The sequence below is a fragment of the Mauremys reevesii genome, linkage group 6, assembly GCF_016161935.1.
Source record: "Mauremys reevesii isolate NIE-2019 linkage group 6, ASM1616193v1, whole genome shotgun sequence".
NCBI classification, from domain to species: Eukaryota; Metazoa; Chordata; order Testudines; family Geoemydidae; genus Mauremys; species Mauremys reevesii.
Window position 1 is genome coordinate 39,142,723 of NC_052628.1, and position 19,080 is coordinate 39,161,802.

The 19,080-nt window shown below is 46.6% G+C and overlaps 1 protein-coding gene across 1 annotated transcript in view; it reads right to left on the reverse strand.

Annotated features, from left to right (window-relative positions):
* The window catches only part of ADAMTS6 (ADAM metallopeptidase with thrombospondin type 1 motif 6), a 311,564-nt gene that overhangs the window by 25,453 nt on the left and 267,031 nt on the right, over window positions 1-19,080 (reverse strand). Inside the window, exon 21 of the mRNA XM_039545681.1 lies at window positions 10,032-10,161. Within this exon, the coding sequence (XP_039401615.1) occupies window positions 10,032-10,161 (130 nt within the window). The remainder of the gene's footprint in view (window positions 1-10,031; window positions 10,162-19,080) is intronic.

Below are 19,080 nucleotides of genomic sequence, written 5' to 3' on the forward strand. Positions count from 1 at the left end.
ATGAAAGGCGGGGCGAATCTTGAGGAAATCTGGTAGCTGTAACTTGTATGTACCTAGGTTAATCTGTTTTGTGCTTTGGAAAGGCCACAGGTACTAATGGTCCAGCTTTGTGGAGGAACAAGTTGATCGCAGATTCCAGATGGACAATCACACATCGTCCCCGACCCCAATGCCAGGCATTGGCTGGCAGGGCTGGTTGGCATACCGTTTGTAGGTTGCCATGGTGACTTCTAACTGCCTCTGAAGTTCTTGGTGCCCTGCCGGATGTGGGCCATGAGTTCGGTAACAATGGGCATCATTCTGCAGGTTCTGGGTGGTGTCCACCAGTTCTGCTGCTAGTAGGGTCTGTGCTAGCGTTGAGGACCCCAGGCCCTAGTTTTAAAGGCTCTCAGTCTGTCAGCCTACCAGGACAAGGGTGATCTAGCCTAGTGGTCGGAGCAAGCATCAGGACCCAGGACTAAGGTAAGAGCTGGAGTCAGTAGTCAAAAGCCAAAGCCAATGGTCAAACCAGAGAGCAGGTACTGGAGCAAGGAGGGGTTCAAGGCAGGGGCAGGACAGAGGCAAGGCTGGGTGCAAGGCCGGAGCAGGAGGAACAAGCAGGAGCAGGCACAATGGTGGGCATGAGCATTAAGAAGCCAGTGAGCTGCTGCTGCTGCTGCTGAGTTAAGAGCCAGCCTGCTGGCTCCTGCAGCCAATCAGGCGACATGGCCAATCCTGCAGTCTGCTGCAGGCCAGCTGTACTGATGAGGCTGCCTGGAGACTAGCTCTGCTGCAGACTCTGATTCCTGACAGGCTAATTTAGAACCTCACTCCTTTGATTGTTCCTTAATATGGTACATTTATTTCTTTGCTTTTTTTTTTTACTGCAACCTTCTCCAGTCACAAATTTTACATATGAACCCATAGAAGGGGCATTTTCCATTATGTTTTACTGCCATAGAATCCACAGGTTTTCCTTTGCATTTTCTTTGTGTTCTCTTTTTTGTATTTGTTTTCCACAAATTTTAGTGTATTTTTCCTTGTATTTTCATATTTTTGCCTATGCTACTTGGTGAATTATCTGTGTCTGCTCTACTTACGCTCTGCATTTGGATGTGAGCTTGTTCACTAGCTTTGCATATCTATAACTCTTTGTAGAGTTAATGTGGGCTCTCTGAGAATTCTCATTCAAGATCCTGCATCTTTTATCCCTGTTACTAATTTATCACATATTTGCTCACCTTTTGATATTTGATAGATGAGTAATTTCTTCTTTCAGTGAGTGTGAAGTTTGGCGATATACTGATCTATTGTTGCTCCAGATTCTCAATCACACTCACTGAAAGAAGAAATTACTCACCTTGTGCAGTAACAATGGTTCTTCGAGATGTGTGTCCCTATGGGTGCTCCATTGTAGGTGTGTTTGAGTCCCTGCACTGCTGACTGGAGAACTTCGATAGTACTGTCAGTTGAGTCTGGACATGCACTCTCTCTCCTCGTGCTGCGCCATGAGGCTAGCCAATGCATGTGAGCTAGCCATCCCCAGTTCCTTCTCTACCGCAGAGTCACAGCGAGAATGCCGAAGTAGAGAGGAGGAAGGAGGGTCGTGGAGCACCCACAGGGTGACAAATCTCAAAAAAACATTGTTACTGCACAAGGTGAGTAACTTCTTCTTCAAGTATTGTCCCTATAGGTGACTCCCAAGCAGTATTCCTACTGGAGGGCTGGGGTTTCGGAGTCGGGTTAGTCACAGATGATAATACTGTGGAGCCAAAGATGGCATCAGAGGCAGAGTCCCTGGTGATCCCTGCAAAGGTGTGGACTGATGCCCATGTCGCCACTCTGCAGATCTCTGAGACAGGGCTGCCCAGAGGATTCCGGGGGCCCGGGGTCTTCGCCAGCGGGGGGTCCTTCCGTTCCAGGACCCACCGCCGAAGTGCCCTGAAGACCCGTGGCGGGGCCCGCCCCCCCGCCGCCGAATTACCACCGAAGCCGGACCTGCCGCCGAAGTGCAGCCCGGTCTTCGGCGGTAATTTGGCGGAGGGGGGGCCCCCGCCGCGGGTCTTCGGGGCACTTCGGCGGCGGGTTCTGGAAGGGAAGGGCCCCCCACCGCCAAATTACCGCCGAAGACCGGGCTAAACTTTGGCGGCGGGTCCCACTCCGTCTTCGGCGGTAATTTGCCAGCGGGGGGTCCTTCTGCCCCAGAGCGGAAGGACACCCCCACCCCCGCCGGCGAAGACCGGGAGCAGAAGAAGCTCCTGCGCCCGGCCCCGCAAGAGTTTTCCGGGCCCCCCGGAGCGAGTGAAGGACCCCGCTCCAGGGGCCCTGAAAAACTCTGGTGGGGGCCCCTGTGGGGCTCGGGGCCTGGGGCAAATTGCCCCTCTTGCCCCCCACTCTGGGCGGCCCTGCTCTGAGATGGGGACATCCTTGAAGAAGACGACAGATGAGGAGATTGATCTCATGGAATACATACTGATCGAGTCTGGAGGGGTCATATTACAATTTGGTAGCACTGTCTGCTGCAATTTGAGATCCACTTGGAGAGTCTTTGGGCTGATGTCACTGAGCCCTTAGATCTTTCAGCCATAGAGAGAAATAGTCTAAGGGATTTCCCGAAAGCCTTTGTCCTGTTGAGGAAGAATGCAAGGGCTCCCCTAACATCTAGGGTATGCAGTATGACCTCTCTATTGCCTCAGTGAGGCTTGGGATAGAAGGCAGGAAGGTGAATAGACTGATTCATGTGAAATGAGGAGGTCACTTTAGGGATGAACCTTGGATGCAGCCTAAGTGTAACCTTGACAGGGAAGAATACTGTGTATGGGGGATGCGTCAGCAGAGGTGCTATTTCCCCTATTCTTATAGCCAAGGTAATTGCAATCAGAAAGACTGTTTTCATCTATAGGTAGACTAGCAAACAGGTGGCATAGGTTCGAAGTGGGGGCATAGTCACCCCTTTCAACACTAGGTTTAGGTCCTGTGAGGGGGTAGGAAGTTGAGGTTGAGGGAAGAGGTTTGTTATTTCCTTAAGGAACCTTGTAGTGGTTGGGTGCGATAGTACTGAGTATTCTTCTACGGGTGGTGAAATGCTGTAATAGCTGCTAGATGGACCTTGAGATAGCTCAGGAATAACCCCAATTTTTTAAGGTCCAGGGCATATCCCAGAATATGTGGAAGAGTTGCTGACACGGGAGAGATTTGGTGAGACGTGCACCAAATCTGAAACCTCGACCATTTCTGCAGATAAGTGAGTCGTGTGGAGGACTTTCTTCTGTGCAGTACAACCTCTTGTACTTCATTTGAGCATGAGCTAGCTAGGTGCTTGGACCACGTAGAAGCTGTACTTTGAGGCAGAGGATCCCTGAGATAGGATGTGTGGTGCACCCCTTTGTCCAGAGAGACAAGGGAGATCGATGGGACAATTGCAAACTGCATCAGGTAAGGATACCAGGTCTGTCTCGGCTATCTGGGGGCATGTGACATTGTACCCTAAAGCAACACCCTGGCACCACCATATTTACCATGATCATATGAGTATAATGTGTTTTGAAGAAAGTATGCCTGTTAAGGTATCATTTTAAAAGTCTTGATCTGTTGAACATTAATATACTGTTGAATTGTATGCGTTGTCATTGTATGTGAAGTTATGAAGTTTTGCTATGTATATGTTACTAAAATATGATGTGAAGCTGGAAACACCCACAACCAACCTTTCAGGTACAACAATGGGGCAGCCAGACACTGAAGATGGCCCATTGAGGGGAATACACACTCACAAGGAGTACCCCAGGAACTGTATACAGTAGAAACCTCTCAAAGATAGCACGTACACAGTGGAGACTGTTTGACGCATATCATAGCGAAGGATCTTTCCAGCAAGCTGGAAAAAGCTATAAAAGGAGGAAGTGACATCATTGCTTGTCCTCATTCTCCCCACCCCCCCAACTCAACACCTGGAAACATGTATAGTGAACGAAGACTGAACTGGGGAGGTGCTCCCAGGCTGGAAAGGAGAATCCTAGCTTGTATATTAAGGAACTGTACCATCAAAGTGAGACACTGTTTGATTTAAATCCTGTCTAATTTATAGAACTCAGATTGCATTTTTACTTTTATTTCTTAAGTAATCAACTTTGATCTGTACGCTTACTACTTATAATCACTTAAAATCTATCTTTCTGTTAATAAATCTGTTATATATGTTTTACAGTGTGTTGCTTGAAATGCAAGGGAAATCTGCTCAGGAACAAGGCCTGGTGTATGTCCTCTACACATTGCGGGAGTGGTGGACTGGGTAATAAACTTACAGTGGTTAGGCTTCTGACCAGGGCAGGATGGTACAACTCTGGGGTCCTAGGCTTGGGAGCTGGGGGGAGTTGGCTGAAGCCTCTCTATTGTTGGTTCATGAGTGGCTGGTGAAAACATTTATTTAACTTAGCTGGGGGTGTCCCTGCTTGTGGATGGCTATGTGAGTGCAGGACCTGGAGGGATTTACAGCTTGTCACAGCATTACAGTGTGAGAAGGAACCCAGGTTGGTAAGACAGAGGTCTCAGCAGTACTCCAGCTCCATGTTGCACCCTGGGGAATCTGTTACAAAGCAATCATAATTATGTGAGCTCTGTCCTTTTTTATCTTCAGCAGGACCTTCATCAGAAGAGGAAATGGAGGGAAGGAGTAAAGAAGGTCCTTGTACCATGGGAGGAGGAAAACATTGCCCAGAGAGTGCTGTCAGATCCCCACCCTGGAACAGTATCACGGGCACTTCTTGTTCTGGTAAGTGGTGAACAGGTCTGTGGCTGGTGTTTCCCACCATGAGAATAAGTTATGAAGTATTGACAGGTGCATCTCCAATTCATGGTCAGGTGGGAATGTGCAAAGGAGTTTGTCCACTATCGCATTTTGTGTGCCCAAGAGGTAAGCTGTGGTCAGGGTGATGTTGTGAGAGATACATCAGTTCCACAGTTTCATTGCCTCCATGCAAAGAGAGGGCGATCTGGCTCGTCCCAGATGGTTGATGTAATACGGTATATGCATGCTATGTTGTCAGTTAGGATCTTTATATGTGATCCTGTTATCAGCGGGAGAAAATGGGTGCATAGAGGAAATGGGTTCCTGACCACTCTCAGCTCCAGGAGATTGATATGCAGGAATATCTTCACTGGTGACCATTTGCCTTGCACTGTGAGGCAGTTTAAATGCATGCCCCATCATATGAGGGGTATCAGTCTGGTGGGTGGTTTTCTGTTTTGATGTAAGATGTTTTGAACCTCAACTCAGCAGCTTCTTTCTGTGGAAGTCATCTTGACAGCTTTGAAGCAGTCAGGTGCAACAACGCTGGGTTTGAGTGCAGGATTTGGATGTTTGTCTGAGACACTGGGACTAGCAAAGCTGGTAAGGTGATCAGTAGATGAGTTGATAGAGTCACCATGTTCAAACACCAGTACAGCCTGGCCCATGTGAGGGCTATCATGATGATGATGTGACCTGCATTTTGTCTCAGCTTCATCAAAACCCTGGGTATCATGAGTATTGGTGGGAAGGCATATATTAGTTCTGGAGACCATGGAATGAGGAAAACATCTGTCAGGGAGCCAGGACTTGAGCTCCTTCTGGTACAAAATGTACTCGTTATGGTATGTCACAAATAGGTCCATTTCGGAATCTCCTACCTGTGAAGATGCTGCGGATGACAGAGCCCCTGATACACCACTTCTGGTTTTCTGAGAAGTACCTGCTAGGTTGGCTGCTGGGGTATTCTGTTGATTAGGTGGAGGGGGGAGTGTAGCGACTTGGGACTCACCCCTGCAGCGCCTCCTGCTGGTCGTCTCAGGAATTAACTCTTTCAGCCACTTGAGTGCCCTCTGCAGGCCAGTGTCGCGCTGCCGCTTGGCCCCCGTGTCCCTCCCAGAACCAGTGTCTCATTGTCTGGGTGCTGCCCCCTGGCCGTACACCACTCAGTCTCAGGGTCTCCCCTCCCGGGGAACTCCCACCCCCTATCCTCACTTTGCCTCAGTCGTAGACTACTGCCAGTCACCAATTAGCCCCCGCTCCCTGGGGCAGACTGCAGCATAAGCCACGCATCATAGGCAAGGTTGGGGTTGGGGTTGGACCTACTGCCCCTCTCTGGAACCCAGTGCCTCTCTGGGGCCTTGGACAAGGCCCTGCAGCCTGGGGAGTTGCCAGCCTGGAGCTCCCCAGCCCCTCTGGCCTTTCACCCACCCTGCCTCACTCTAAGCACCCTCAACTTCCCAGAAGCCAGACCCCTCTCTCTCTCTCTGAAGGCAGAGAGAGTCTGTCTGTGCTCCTGACTAAAAGCCTTTTTATAGGGGCTGGCTGTGGTCTGTTTGGGGCATGGCTCCCAGCTGTGCCTACTTCCCCAATCAGCCTGGGAGCTGTTTGCCCCAGCCACAGCCCTCTGCTGGGCTGTTCTAAGCCCTCAGGACAGGAGTGGGTGACCACTCTGCTACAGGGAGGTACCGGGGTGATGTGCAAAAGATGCATGGCTTCTTAATGGTGTGGGAAGGATCTTGCTCCCCCTTGTCTGCTGGTATAGTGCATCACCGTGGTGTTGTCCATCAACATCTGGATTGTTAAGCCTCAAAGAAGGGGCAGGAAAGTCTTGAACTCCAGTCATATAGTTCTGAGTTATAGGATATTTATGTGAGGGATGGCTTCCTGAGGGGACCATATCCCTTGGACTTTCAGTTGGTTGAGATATGCTCCCATCCCAGAGAAGAGGCATCTGTTAGTAAAGACTTGGCAGGCAGAAGCATGCAAAAAGAAACTCTGCTGCACACTTGAAATGGTTCTGTCAACCAATTTAATGATAGGAGTTCTAAAGGGATCCATGCTGTGCCTGTTGGGTAGACATACTGATCTCAACCATCATTGCAGAGGACAAAGATCTAGTATATTGTGTGACATAAGTGCATGCTGCCATATGCCCCATGAATTTAGGTATGTCATCACTGGTGTTCTGGGGTTTGCTTGGAGCTGCTTGTCATTGTCTGAAATCTCCATTGAGGAACATATGCTCTCACTGTTTTGGAATCTAATACCTCCCTGATCATAGAATCATAGAATATCAGGGTTGGAAGGGACCTCCGGAGGTCATCTAATCCAACCCCTTGCTCAATGCAGGACCAATCCCCAACTAAATCATCCCATCCAGGGCTTTGTCAAGCCTGACCTTAAAAACCTCAAAGAAGGCGATTCCACTACCTCCCTAGGTAACACATTCCAGTGCTTCACCACCTGCCTAGTGAAAAACTTTGTTCCTAATATCCAACCTAAACCTCCCCCACTGCAACTTGAGACCATTACTCCTTGTTCAGTCATCTGCTACCACTGAGAACAGTCTAGATCCATCCTCTTTGGAACTCCCTTTCAGGTAGTTGAAAGCAGCTATCAAATCCCCCCTCATTCTTCTCTTCTGCAGACTAAATAATACCAGTTCCCTCAGCCTCTCCTCATAAGTGATGTGCTCCAGCCCCCTAATCATTTTTGTTGCCCTCCGCTGGACTCTTTCCAAATTTTCCACATCCTTTTTGTAGTTTGGGGCCCAAAACTGGACACAGTACTCCAGATGAGGCCTCACCAATGCCAAATAGAGGGAAATGATCATGTCCCTTGATCTGCTGCCAATGCTCCTACTTATACAGCCCAAAATGCTGTTAGCCTTCCTGGCAACAAGGGCACACTGTTGATTCATATCCAGCTTCTCGTCCACTGTAACCCATAGGTCCTTTTCTACAGAACTGCTCCCTAGCCACTTGCTCCCTAGTTTGTAGCCGTTCATGGGATTCTTCCATCCTAAGTGCAGGACTCTGCACTTGTCCTTGTTGAACCTCAACAGATTTCTTTTGGCCCAATCCTCTAATTTGTCTAGGTCCCTCTGTATCCTATCCCTAGCCTCCAGTCCTGAAAAACGGAATCACTTCATTCCTTCTGGCATTTGTTTAAGGCATTATAACGCTTTACCTGAGAGACATGAGCCCACCAGTGCTGACCTTCATGGGATAAGCACATGAGTTGAGATCAGTATAGAATTATATAAATAGAGTCTCTCACTTGTGGAAATTTTTCCCTTTATTGACCAATTGTCCAGAAAAGGGCTTCCTTGTCTCCTAAGATGAGTTGCTACCACAGCCAGGACCTTCATGAAGACCCACAGAGCTATGGAGATGCCGAAGCCGAACGGTAGAACTATGTATGGTAGTGAGATGTGCCCACCAGGAATCTCATGTACTTTCTGTGCTCTGGATGTATCAAAATGTGAAAATATGCATCTTGCAGATCAAAACCCACAAACCAGTTCATAGAATCCAATGGAAGAGTTATAGTGGCTACGGTAACCATACAGAAATTGAAATGACAGCTAAATGTGTTGAGATGTCAAATATAGATGACAGGCCTCCCTGTGGCCCTGCCTTCTTCTTTGGGATTAAGGAGTAGGGGGAATAAAAGCCCTTGAACTCTAAGGACACTTTCTTCACTGCTCCCATTTGTAGAAGGAAGACTACCTTCTCCTTCAACAGTCTCTTGTAAAAAGGGTCCCTGAAGAGGGTGGAGAGGTTTGAGCACCTTGAAACTGAAAGGGATACTCCTTGCTTACTATCTCAAATACCTACCAGTCTGAGGTTATCCCAGACGAGGCTTCTTGGAAGAAAGAAAGCCAGTTGCCAAATGGAGGGATGAAAGATAAAGGATCTGATCGTGGTTCAGTCAGTGTCTCGACATTGGCAACAGATTTGATGCCTGTCTGATGCTCTGGATTGTGGGGCAGTCAAGGAGGACACAGAGACTTATCTGTGATTAAATCTCTGCTTCTTCCTCAGAGGCTCTGAAGACCTTTGCTGCATCACCAGTCCCCCATGGTATAGCAGAATTATATGAAGAGACAAAATGCTGTATCTCTCTCACTGGTTTCAGTAAAAGTTTTAATTATCTCAATAACCATAAAAAGGAGCTATTGCACATGTACTATAACTATTTTTTCAAAGTGAAATATTTCACCTGTTTCTTACAGCTTTAAAGTAAATTGATCCCTTTTGAGGTCTAGTTCCTTGCCACATTTTGTTCCATGAATAAATGAGCTTTGTGGAACCTAATCCTATAAGGTACTCATCACCTCCTGTTAGATGCCAAGCAGTCCAAATCCTGTCCATATCATTCCATATGGTGGTCAGTAAAGGTCACTTGATAAAAAAGTTACCAGTAGATAGGGTGACCACATGTCCCGATTTTATAGGGACTGTCCCAATATTTGGGACTTTGTCTTATATAGGCGCCTATTATCGCCTACCCTCGGCCCCAATTTTTCTCACTTGCTATCTGGTCACCCTACCAGTAGATGGCAGGGCCAGCCTAAAAGTTTATGTATAGATTGCATCATATTTGAAAATCTTATCGCAAATTTTAACTTGATAGAATTTGAAAATACAGCAAGCTCTTAGATCATAATGTAAATATCTACTGGACCTTTTAACTGTATAAGAATTATTATAAAGACATTGACTGTTAATTCTCCCTCTCACCTTGAAATTCCTCTGTGCCAATGCTGGAGCCTTAAAGGTGTCCCTCATTTCTATTCTCAGCATGACTCCCCATACTCTATATGCATCTGAAGAAGTGAGGTTTTTTACCCACGAAAGCTTATGCCCAAATAAACCTGCTAGTCTTTAAGGTGCCACAGGACTCCTTGAGGTTTTTTGTGGATACAGACCAACACCGTTACTCCCTGATACTCCAAGAAACATTTTTCCTCTGGGCTTAGTAATGCTGCTCATTAATCAAACAGGGCCCCATCTAGGTCAGAGTATAGTGCCTCCACCATTCACCCAGCTTCTTCTGGCCTGAAGAGCAAGACGCCGACACCAGAAATTGAACCCAGGTCTCCTGCATGGTAATATGGGATCCTAACACAAGACCAGGAAATTGTATTTTATACCACATTTGGCCAAAAGTAAATATTCCATAGATTTTTCTACAGAAATAAAATAAATGATTGCCTTGACCGTTAATTGATAAATTACCATTTGTCCATAGTACTTACTCAGGTGGGCAAGGCTCAGTGTTGCAGGCTCTTTGGTTTTCTGGTGGTTTACTGTCTGGATCACAGTAGTTGTTCTGTACGATGGAGTTATCATCCAACCTTTTACACACCACCTCTTGTTTCTGTATTCCTTGAAAATAAGTTGGACCCCATTACTTAACAGTAAATGTATCTTTCTGCTGAATAAATGTATCTTTCACCTAATTTGTAATAAATGTTCCTAAAGCTAAAAAAGTGAAAGGATCAATTGACTCAATGCTCCTGGAGAAAGTTTTCAATTTACTGTAATTTTAGGCAACCACACTGCAAAGAGAATTTTAAATTACTGTTGTGTTCTAAGAAAAGAGCATATATATTTATAGATTTAGTAACAAATATTTTATTTGCATATGGCACAAAATCTATTTTCTATCTATTGCCTCTCCAGCAAAAAAACTCGCCAGTTTCCAAACAAAATTACATCAGACAGAATATGGTCACATTTCAGTGAAAAATTATTATTTTTATATTTTTGTTTTTAATAAAACAGCAATAGTATGGGATTCAGTGTCTCATTTTTGCACATTACATCACATAAGTATTATCTTCATTAAAATTATAAACCGTTATTAATTCTCATAGCCACAGCTTGGTTTTTTTGAGTGCTCACTGTGTCTAGCACTTCCAGCTCCTCTTTAATTACATTAACCAGCAACATGTCGTACAGAACTGATTGTCACTCACTAAAACATAATGATAGGTTGTTGCCCAATGGCAACATTTTAAGAGAATAGGAATTTGTCACTTAAACATCGGAATTCCATGCAATTTAAATTAAGGTGCTGGGGCTAAAAAATCACTTACACATAATAATCCTGTACTTTAGAGGATTGTTATAAATCTAGTATACTTATCGTTGGAATTTGCATGCAATATGCACCCCTCTTCCTTTTTTCAGATCAATCTTGGTCTGTTTACTTGAGCAAAAAGAGGGCCTGACTGAAACACATATTCACAAGTAATTCTTTTTCACAAGTTAACTTCTCACTGAAATATAGAGGATATTTTTGTGTGTGTGCGTAAGGGTTGCAGGACTGGGAGTAGTTTCATGCAAATACCTTATGGGAAAAAAGCAGAGGTAAAGGTTTTGGGGTTTACTTGTTCTGCATTGTGACATGTCTAAAAACAAATAAGAATTTACACAGTCTGGCTTTAAAATATCAGCCACATTTTATTTCAATGAGAAAATCCTCAATCACTACACTTTTACATGCTCCTTTGCTTTTGAAGACTAGGGTTTTGCATGAGATAGACATTAACAGTGATAAAATGAAGGACCTAGATGTGACATATATCACTGGTTCTCAACTAGGGGTCTGGGGCCTCTTGCGGGGCCAGGAACAGGTTTCAGGGGGGGGGCACCAACATAAACCAGAGACTAGGGCCAGCATTAGACTCACTGGAATCCTGGGCAGAAAGCCGAATCCTGAGCCCCGCTGCCCTGGGCTGAAGCCATGGCTTGAGTAACTTAGCTTTGCAGGGCCCCTATGGTATGGGGCCCTGGGCAATTGCTCTGCTTGCTACCTCCTAACGCTGGCCCTGGCTTTTAATCTACTGAAAAACAGTTGTGGTGCAGGTGAGCCATGGAATTTTTATAGCATGGTTGGGGGGGCTCAGAAAGAAAAAGGTTGAGAACCCCTAGCATATATAAAACTTTAGGAATTAGCCAGTCTGCACATAGGTATATGGTGGTGTTTCAACGAACACTTTACTTTAGTTATATTTTTTTAAAACTAAGAATATCCAGGAATGCTAAATTCTCTTGCAGGAGAAAAAAATCATTGTAACAATATCCTCTTAAACAACAGCTTCAGTTCATCACTCTCCAGTTGCTCCGTAAAGTCCACCAACTGTTTCTGTGTGATGGCATTTAGAAGAAAGCAATGTGTGATCCCATGTTAAGTGAATTAATCTGAAACATGATAATTAAATATGAGAAACTGTGTCCTCAAATGCTAGGCATCTAATGCTTTTTTCTGAACTGCACAACAGTGATTAAAACACTGTCAGATTTATTTTCACATCTTTTTTTCTGTGGTTATTTTACTTAAGCTGGGTAAGCTCTGGCCAATCCCGTATCACATACATTAGAATCAGGAAGCTGAAAGGAAAACCCATCAGACCCACCAAGCTTGTGAGGTCTACTAGCCCTCAGGGTAGTCAGAAGGATACATTTCAGAAAGCATTATTTATGGTCTGCAAGGACCCAAAGGCCATATAACTAAGTTTTAAAAGATTTTCTTCACATTTTCTTAACCTTTTGCCTGCTTTAAACCAGTTAAAAAACTTACCTTTCAAACGTTGCCATTGTTATTCAGTAAATCCCATCAAATATGGCAGACATCTCAGGTTGACCATAAACATCATGATTCTTTTTAAAATTCAGCTTTATTTATAAAAAAGACATGGTTTAGCACCAGGCATACTTGGTGCCCACTCTCACCATTAAGCCAAGATCCTCAGCATGCCAGGTCAGATACCTCCATATGCTACATCTTTAGACATATTTCTGTGTACTACAACATTAGACCAATATATCTGTGTGATTAAACTGAGTAGGTAAACCAGTCCTGTCAGATCTTGCATATGACTACATAAACCTTTCAAAACTAATACCAGGGACTGGTTCTGAATAATCTTCAGCCACCAAATCTCTTGCAGGCATGTTGAAAACATTTTGTTTTATTGTGCTCAGAACAATCTCTCCCAGTTGGGACTGGAACTAAAGTCTCAGGTCACAAAGAAGCAGCTTCACCACTTGGAGACTCCTCCCCCAACCATAAGTAGTATTTGCAGATGGATAATCCTCTTTTCCAACTTTCCTCCATTAGACAACAAGGCCATCACACTGTCACTTTGCAAGATCTCCATTTTCAGCACTAAAAAAATGAAGATTACTTACCTGTAACTGGAGTTCTTCAAGATGGCCTCTGTATATCCATATTCATGGGATGCTCTGACTGGTGCAGCCTGAATGGTAGAACTCAAACTAGCAGCACCAGTTGGAGCATTCACACATCTCCCTCACTCCTTCTCTCAGCAAATGTTCCACAGCAAGAGTATAAAAGGGTTGTGGCACTCCAATCATCTCAGTTCTTTATCCCGTGACCCCAGTCCCTTTGGTAAGTAGGACTCTGAAGAAGTGTGGAAGGTGGCGGTGAGTGTGAATACAAAGAGTCCATCTCAAAGAACTCCAGTTACAAGTAAGTAACCCTGATTACTATTTTGAGTATTCTCTGCATATTCCCACCCACAGGGTAGCCTAATAAGCAGTAATTCTGACCCATGAGGGTGAGAAAAAACAGAGTCCTAACTAAATAATGATTGCAGGACCGCCTTGCAAATTTTTCCTTCTAACTTAGTTTCTAAGTCCAATGTGTAGTGCCTAGTGAAAGTACTCCATGTTGCCATTCTACAAATTTCTATTAAAGGAATGTGTCTGAAGAATGCCATAGATCAGGGGTAGGCAACCTATGGCACGTGTGCTGAAGGCGGCACGTGAGCTGATTTTCAGTGGCACTCACACTGCCTGAGTCCTGGCTGTCGGTCGGGGGGCTCTGCATTTTAATTTAATTTTAAATGAAGCTTCTTAAACATTTTAAAAACCTTATTTACTTTACATACAACAATAGTTTAGCTATATATTATAGACTTATAGAAAGAGACCTTCTAAAAAGGTTAAAATTTCTTACTGGCATGTGAAACCTTAAATTAGGGTGAATAAATGAAGACCCTGCACACCACTTCTGAAAGGTTGCTGGCCCCTGCCATAGAAGCTGCCTTAGCCCTGGTAGGATGCGCTCTAACTCCCCTAGGAAAAGGGATCGCCTTTAAACTACAAGCCTCTTTAATACATAGTCACTCTAACCCATCTGGAAGGTGTTTGCACTCGTACAGACCTACCATTGTTACTCTCTTTATAAAAGATAAACAAGTTAGGAGATTGTCTGAAATGCTTAGTTCTGTCTATATAGGCTAATGCACTCCTAACATATATTGTACGTAATCTAACATCACCAACCTAAATGTGAGATTTGGGAAGGAACACATAAAATTATAGACTGATTTATATGAATATTGGATATAGCTGAGGGTAAGAACCTTGGATGAGTGCATACTACTACTTTATCTTTATGAAATACAGTAAATCAGCCCACTCAGCAGGATGGGTTAGGATGTTCTGGGACCTTTTTCTGGGGACCTCTTTGGGGATGGATACAAGGACAAGCATGGAGAGATAGCAAAGCAGGGCCAGGGCACTGATCCACAGCCTGGTAATAGTCAATCCTCATGTTTATTATTGTGATTGACATACAGTTAATCTTTGGTTTGTTAGGGCAGTATTTCCGGGTTATGACCAATAACATTATTGTTATGGAGGAGGATATCACAGGCTAAGGGGTGTGTTTAGCCTGGGTTGAGGGCAGTACACAAGAGATTCCCATAGACCTCACTCCCTACTGTGGAAAGGCACCTTCTCAGTGTCCCCAGCCTCTGCTGCTTTTAGCCCTGGTGAGACAGGCTTCGGTAATGCGGTCCCCCTTGGGACACAGGGGAAGTCTGCTCCCCGTATCTCCACCAGTCCTGTTTAGAGTATTTTTACTCCCTTGTGGGAGAGAGTACTGCCTCTCCTCCTGGTGAGGCTCGCTGTCTTGCTGCTCCAACACTCCTGGCAGCAGGGCTCCTTCTCTCTCTGCTCTGCCCCCCCCCCTCCTCCCAGGGAAGGGTTTAAAAAGGTCTCAGGCAGCCCTAAGTTGGAATCAGCTGATCCTAATTAACCCCCTCAGCTGATTCTAATTGCTACCTTGGTAACCCTTTCTCAGCTGAACCTGATTGACCTGTAGTTGCCTCCCAGTTGATAAGGAGGAGGGCCTTTTAACCCTCTGGGACTGATTCCTACCCCTCCCTTGCAGCTGTCTGTCCTGAGTTTATCACATATCCCCCCTCCCTGCTCAACACTACAGGGTTGGGCTACTTGGGTCGGCAAACAGTGTACCCTTGAAAGGCCATCCGCATTGCCATGCTTGATTCCAGACCTATGTTGTACTCTGAAGTGGAAGGGTTGTAGCGACAGGAACCACCTTGTCACTCTCACATTTTTCTCTTTGTTTTGGTGCATCCACTTCAGAGGGGCATGGTCTGTGACAAGGGTAAACCTCCGTCCGAGTAGGTAGTAGCGAAGGCTTTCTACGGCCCACTTTATGGCCAGGCATCCCTTCTCTACTACGGCATATTTACGTTCCCAGGGCAGGAGTTTCCTACTGAGGAACAGGACTGGGTGTTCTTCTGCTCCAACCATTTGTGAAAGAACCGCTCCCAGCCCAACCTCAGAGGCATCCATTTGCAAGATAAACTCTTTCTCCCAATCTGGAGCTACCAGCACTGGGTCGGTGCAGAGGGCGGTCTGCAGATCTGCAAAAGCCTCCTCAGACGCACTAGACCATCTTACTATGTCCGGGCCACGGGCTTTCGTTAGGTCTGTTAGTGGGCATGCCCTGGTGGCAAAGTGCGGGATGAACCGCCTGTAGTACCCAACCAGCCCCAGAAATGCTCTGACCTGTTTCTTCTGGACTGGTTCTGTATTGCCTCTAACTTGTTGAGTTGGGGCTTCACCACACCTCTCCACACTATATACCCAAAGTATTTGGCTTCTGCTAGCCCAATTGCACATTTGGAGGGATTTGCAGTCAGCCCCGCCTTCCTCAAGGTGTCCAGGACTGCTTCCACCTTCCCCAAGTGCGTCTCCCAATCTGGACTATGTATAATGATGTCATCAAGATAGGCGGCTGCATACTTGCCATGTGGATGCAACAGTTTGTCCATGAGCTGCTGGAAAGTTGCAGGAGCCCCATGTAAACCAAAAGGGAGGACAGTGTGTTGATACAGTCCCTCTGGTGTTGAAAAGGCCATCTTCTCTTTGTCGGCCTTGGCCAAGGGAATTTGCCAATAACCCTTAGCCAGGTCAAGGGTGGACAAAAATCGTGCTTTCCCCAGTCGGTCAATTAACTCATCTATCCAGGGTATAGGGTATGCATCAAATTGGGACACCTCGTTCAGTTTCCGGAAGTCATTGCAAAACCTCATACTGCCATCCGGTTTAGGTACTAGGACCACTGGGCTTGACCATTGGCTATGAGACTCTTCAATGACCCCTAACTTCAACATTTTCCTGACTTCTGTCTTGATCTCTTCTCTTTTCGCCTCCGGGATCCAGTATGGCTTGACATTCACCTTCACTCCAGGCTCTGTGAGGATGTGATGGTGAACCTCAGTAGTCCTGCCTGGCTTTTCTGAGAACATGTCCTGGTTGCATTTGATCATGTTGATCACCTCAGTTCGTTGGTCAGGGGTCAATTCTGGGGATATTCCCACTTGGCCAGGCGGGTTGCTCTCGGGAGGAGGTGACCCTAGAGTGACCACATGAGCTTCTCTGTCTTGCCAAGGTTTCAACAGGTTTATATGATAGATTTGTTCCAGCTTCCAGCGTCCAGGCTGTCGGACCTTGTAATCGACCTCTCCAATGGCTTCTATTATCTCGTATGGCCCCTGCCCTCTGGCCAGGAGCTTGCTCTCTGCTGTGGGTACGAGCACCATTACCCGATCTCCCACCTGGAATTTTCGGATCGTCGCTTGGTGATTGTAGTATGGTCGTTGGGCCCCTTGTGCCCTCTCCATGTGTTCCCGCACTATGGAGGTGACTTGGGCTATCCTGTCTTTCATCTGCAACACATGCTCGATGAGGTTTCTCCCTGGGTTCGGCTGTTCTTCCCAACTTTCTTTGGCAATGTCCAGGATGCCGCCATATAACAGACTATGGAGGATCATCACCTTTAGTATCATGTTCTTCAATGTTCTATTGCATTGCACATAGATCCTTCATTAATTTAGACACAAGGCCATCCCATTGCTCTCTGGGTTGTTATCTTCTTCTGACTCCCCTCCAGGAAGTAGACTACCAAACTCTAGGAAGTCTCGTCCTATGAGGACTGGGTAGGGGAGTTTCGGGACCACCCCCACCGTCACCTTAGTGGGGTTTCCCAGGACCTCTATTTTTACTGGGATGGTCAGGTAGTAATTGATATCCCCATGGACACAGGATATTCCTGTGCACTTGGCCCGGGATAGTTGATCATACCCGACCAGCTTTCCCGAGATCAGCGTGACTGCACTTCCTCAGTCTACTAACGTGGTGGTCTTTATACCATTCATTTTAACTCGCCTAGTATATCTATGAGGGACCATTGCTACCCCTGCTAGATTTATCAGGTCACATGGCTCTTCTAGATTTCCCAGGTCGCCTTGCATGGGCTCCTCTAGGTTTGGGCATTGGGCAGCTATATGCCCTATCTCTCCACATGCATAACATCGGTACCCTGCTCGGGGCAGCCCCTTATTTTTCAGGCTGTGAGGCCTTACCCCCTGAGTCTTTCTCTCCCAGTCCCCAAGTCCCTCCGAGTACTCTGGCCGCTCTTTGGCCTCCTTCCTCCCCTCCATAGTTCGGCCCGGAGCTACGGCAACTCGTGCCCTTGGTATATAGACTTGCCTCCTATTCTGGCACCTCCCTTCCCCAGTGGTTCGAGAAAGTTCCTGCGCTGCTAGATGTCTCTCTACGAGGGCAACTAGCTCATCATAGGAGGAGGGATCATTTTGACTGACCCATCCTCGTATGTCCGGCGGTAGCCCTCTCATGTACCTGTCCACAACTATGGTTTCCACGACTTCCTCCGGCCGGTGGGTCTCGGGGCGCAGCCACTTCCTGGCTAGATGGATCAGGTCAAACAGCTGGGACCTCGGGGCTTTGTTGACTCGGTATTTCCACCCATAGAACCACTGTGCCCTTATAGCTGTCGTCACGCCAGACCTCGCCAGGATCTCCGCCTTGAGCTGGGAGTAATCTGAAGCTGCTTCTGTTGTCATATCAAAATATGCTTTCTGTGCCTCCCCACACAGAAAAGGAGCCAGGATACTGGCCCATTGGTCTTGGGGCCAGGCCTCCCGCCGGGCTGTTCTCTCAAACGCAAGGAGACATGCCTCCATGTCATCATCCATTGTCATCTTCTGTAAGTAGTGTCTTGCCCCCAGGGCCCGAGTCCCATGGGTGCCGTGCATTAGGGTGGTCAGGGGCTTTAGCTGGTTCACAACCTCATGCAGGGTAGCTTGATCCTGAGCCGCCTGGCTCATCAGTAGTTGATTTGCCTCCTGCTGTATTCGCACTGCCTCCTGCTGGGCAGCTATCTGCACCCTGGTAGCTTCTTGTTGGGCCACAGTGGCCTGCACCAATGCCTTCACTACATCCTCCATTTTGTTTGTTTGTTTGTTTTTAGGGGGTGTTTTACCCTGCCCCGAGATGCTTTGCCACGAAGTCTCACTCCCATCCCACTCCTAACACCAAGTGTGACAAGGCACCTTCTCAGTCTCCCCAGCCTCTGCTGCTTTTAGCCCTGGTAAGACAGGCTTGGGTAATGCGGTTCCCCTTGGGACACTCTACTCCCCATATCTCCTGTTTAGAGTATTTTTACTCCCTTGTGGGAGAGAGTACTGCCTCTCCTCCTGATGAGGCTCGCTGTCTTGCTGCTCCAACACTCCTGGCAGCAGGGCTCCTTCTCTCTCTGCTCTGCCCCCCTCCCCGGGAAGGGTTTAAAAAGGTCTCAGGCAGCCCTAAGTTGGAATCAGCTGATCCTAATTAACCTCAGGTAGCTCCCCCTCAGCTGATTCTAATTGCTACCTTGGTAACCCTTTCTCAGCTGAACCTGATTGACCTGTAGTTGCTTCCCAGTTGATAAGGAGGAGGGCCTTTTAACCCTCTGGGACTAATTCCTACCCCTCCCTTGCAGCTGTCTGTCCTGAGTTTATCACACTACCTCTCCCCAAGCCCACTCTCCACCCCCACATCCACCACCAGGTTTCAAAGATGGATGCAAAGTGGAAGAAAAAACCTTTATACACACCATTATTGTACATCCTGGTTAGAGTTAGATATAAAAGAGATTCCCATAGAACTCATTCATTT